Source organism: Triticum dicoccoides, chromosome 1B (genome assembly GCF_002162155.2).
Source record: "Triticum dicoccoides isolate Atlit2015 ecotype Zavitan chromosome 1B, WEW_v2.0, whole genome shotgun sequence".
Lineage (NCBI taxonomy): Eukaryota > Viridiplantae > Streptophyta > Magnoliopsida > Poales > Poaceae > Triticum > Triticum dicoccoides.
In genome coordinates this window covers 76,353,488-76,356,655 of record NC_041381.1, presented here as the reverse complement: position 1 = coordinate 76,356,655, position 3,168 = coordinate 76,353,488, and the positions used below count along the sequence as shown (strand labels likewise).

Below are 3,168 nucleotides of genomic sequence, written 5' to 3'. Positions count from 1 at the left end.
GTGTTTTTTAAGAAATTTGTGAAAAATATGTAAATCCTAATTATAAATAATATACATATAAATAAAATAAATTACATAAAAAGATGCTCCTGTAATTCCAAAAATGCCAACCTATTGATTTAAAAAATCCATAAATTAAATTATGAACTATACAAATGTTTGTGTAATTTTAAAAAGTGTTTGCATATTAAATAGAAATATTAAAGTAAGTCTATTATATATACATGGGATTCACATTTTTTTAACAATTTTTTCAAAAAATGAAAGAAAGACAAGGGACGTGCTACGAGTCAGGTGTCGGATCATTTAAAAAGATCCGCCGCCTCGCGAACCGTCAGATATTGACAAAATCTAGTGCTCAGCGTCATCCTTCACTTTTGCCACTTTTGAAACATAGGTTGTGTTGCGGGTTTTTTTCCTTTTGTAGAGGTTATCTTGGTGGATGTTGGATCATTTAAAACGATATAATTACTGCGTATTCTGAATCGTTATCCTGGTGGGTTGGCTACCTGCGCACATCGGTTGGCTGGCACAGAGAGTGTGCCTTTGACGGACAAGTCGGTCCCGCGACGTTTTTTTGTGCAAAATAAAATAAAATTCGAGGCTGAAAAAAGAACACGCCATATGCCTCTTCTACACCGCTCGGGCACTGACAATGGGCCCCCACGCCACGCTGTCACGCCTCATTAGCGCCGCATGAGTATACAAACGAGTTTTGCACTGTATTTGCACGACGAGCCAAGTTGTGGCACCAGTTCAATGTATACCGCAAGTTCTGGCACTAAAGTGACTTTTCTCGACAAGTTTAAGCAACAGTGTTGTAATCGACTCTTATACAAACTTGAAAACCATATCTCTCTGGTCAATCCTGATCCTCTACCTCAGTGGGTTCAGTAGTGTGCGCTCCTTCGCCGCTCCTTACTCCTCTGCTGCGACAGCGCCGTCATTTCCCGCGATCTCCGCGATCGGTCCAGCATGTCCATCATCGCCGGTGTCACGTACGAGTACGACGCCGTGGCGCCCGTCGTGGATATTACCGTCGTGCCAAGGGCCGCCTCTGCCCTGCGGCGCGTCGTCTCGCTGGCGCCAGACATCTGCCGCGACGTCGCGCGCTGCTGCGCGTGCGAGCTCAGCCCTGCCAGCATGTACGCACGCCCGGACAGCTCGTACCGCCGCCGGTCCGCCACGCGGGCGCTCATCTCCTGCAGATCCCGGGACAACTCTACGCACATCGAGTCCCCCGCTCGTGCGGCCGCCGAGCGCGCCACGGCTCGCTGCCCGCTCTGGAGTATCTCGGCCGCCTCCTCGTGAGCGCCCCGCTCTGCCGCCGCACGAGCCGCAGCGATGCCGTCCGTCGCCGCCAACCGGACGCGCTCCCGCTCGACCTCCGCGGAGCGCTCCAGGCTCAACGCCCGCGAGGGCCTCAGCACCACCGCGTCCTCGCCGTCCACGTTCGTTGGCCGTCCAGTCATCATGTCTCGGTAAGCGCAGCTGACTTGCATCACGTGGGTGACATCCGTGGTGGATCGGGCCCTCGGCACGTCCATGAGCAGCAAGAAGCGCCTCTCCTCGTCGGCGTACAGCTCGCCGACGTCGATGGAGGCGGAGCGGCCGTCCACGTTGATGTGGCTCCTGTAGTGGCCAGAGTTGACCGACCGGACGCGCACCCCCGATTGCGGGCACGCGATGTCAACGCGCAATTCCTGCACGGCGACGGAGAGGAGCCCCCCGATGCATTGCGCGAATGCGTCCTGGATGTCCGCCTCGTTCTCGATGAACGAGAACGTGCCGCCCGTGGCCTCGGCGATGGTGTGCATCGCCGCTGCGTCGTGGTCGGTGCCGAACCCAAACGTGTGGACAGGCGCGGACCGGTCGCCGGCGCCGGTGTACATGAAGGAAGGCGGCACGAGCGCGTCGTAGTTGGCGTCACGGCCGCGCTTGGGCACGGTGTACGTGTCCTGCCCGTCCGACAGAAGTATCACGCTCGCGACGGCGTTCCTGCGGAGGCGGTCGTCCAGCACCTTGGCGGCCTTGAGAAGGGCGGCCCCGATGTTGGTGCCGCCGCCCGCCGCGAGGGACTGCACGGCGCGCTTCGCCAGGTCCTTCCCGCCGTCCGATTCCGACATGCGCGCGAGCCGCATCAGGCGGCTGGCGCCGGACGAGAAGGACACGACGCAGAGGCGGTCCGCGGGGCCGAGGCTGTCGACGACGAAACCCATGGCCTGCTTCAGCAGCGCCAGCTTGCTCCCTACCATGCTGCCGCTCACGTCGAGCACGGTCACCAGGTCGATCGGCGCCCTCGCGCGCGGCGGCGCCCCGCCGGTGGCGGCGCCACCAGTTCCCGGAGCCCTGGCGTGCACGAGCACGGCGAAGTTCTCGTGTGACGCGTCCCGTGCCAGGGACGAGTACTCGCAGTGCGTGCTGAGCGCCACCGCTAAAGACCCGCTGGACGTCGCACTCGCGGTACCATGGTGCCGGTCGCCGAGAGGCCGAGGCGCCCGGACCACCGGGTCGTCGTCGTCGAAGACGCGTGGCTCCATGGGCCGGAAGAACGGTTGTGCCGGCGCGCGCGACGCGAGCGGCGGCTGTGACGGCGTGGAGCTCTTGGAGGAGCGGAAGGACGGCAGGTCGCGGCACCGCGCGCTGCACAGCGGGCAGGCTTGGCGGCTGCTGGCGAGGCTCCCGGAGACGCAGCGGTAGTGGAACTGGTGGGAGCAGTCGGCCGTGAAGCCGCTGCCGCCACCGCCGCCACGGCGCATGTCGCCATTGCAGATGGCGCAGGTGCTGCTGTTGCTCTCCATTGCCGCCCCTGGCTTGGCTACGGGCCTCTGACCGCAGGCAGAGGAAATTGTGGTGAGAGAGGTTTGACAAATAAGACAAGATGACAGCGATTAGAAAATGCATTATTGCTGTTATTGCGTTCCCGCACGCTCCGTGTTGAACACGATTTAACTTCATAAACAAGTAATGGGTTGCTGCAGATGAGTTACTAGTTTAGAACAATCCACCGACGAATAAGAATTCCAGTGCCGATTTCGTTGACGTGGTATAAGTGGTTCTGAATCAGCTCAGCTGCATTGGATGCCCCCTTCTTTTGACCGGTACTACGGCCGGCGGGCAACGTGCCGCCCTCAACCGATATCGTAGTACTAACAGAAGACCAAACCA

At 58.6% G+C, this 3,168-nt stretch overlaps 1 protein-coding gene across 1 annotated transcript; it reads right to left on the bottom strand.

The window, feature by feature from the left end:
• Nucleotides 1-639: 639 nt before the first annotated feature.
• On the bottom strand, nt 640-2,914 carry LOC119320419 (E3 ubiquitin-protein ligase WAV3-like). Its single transcript, XM_037594520.1, has one exon. The coding sequence runs from the start codon at nt 2,799-2,801 to the stop codon at nt 891-893; it is 1,911 nt and encodes a 636-aa protein (XP_037450417.1). The 5' UTR covers nt 2,802-2,914; the 3' UTR covers nt 640-890.
• Nucleotides 2,915-3,168: the final 254 nt, after the last annotated feature.

Excerpts from the sequence above, each read along its gene's own strand:
- LOC119320419 (XM_037594520.1), bottom strand. The coding sequence starts at position 2,801 with ATGGAGAGCAACAGCAGCACCTGCGCCATCTGCAATGGCGACATGCGC.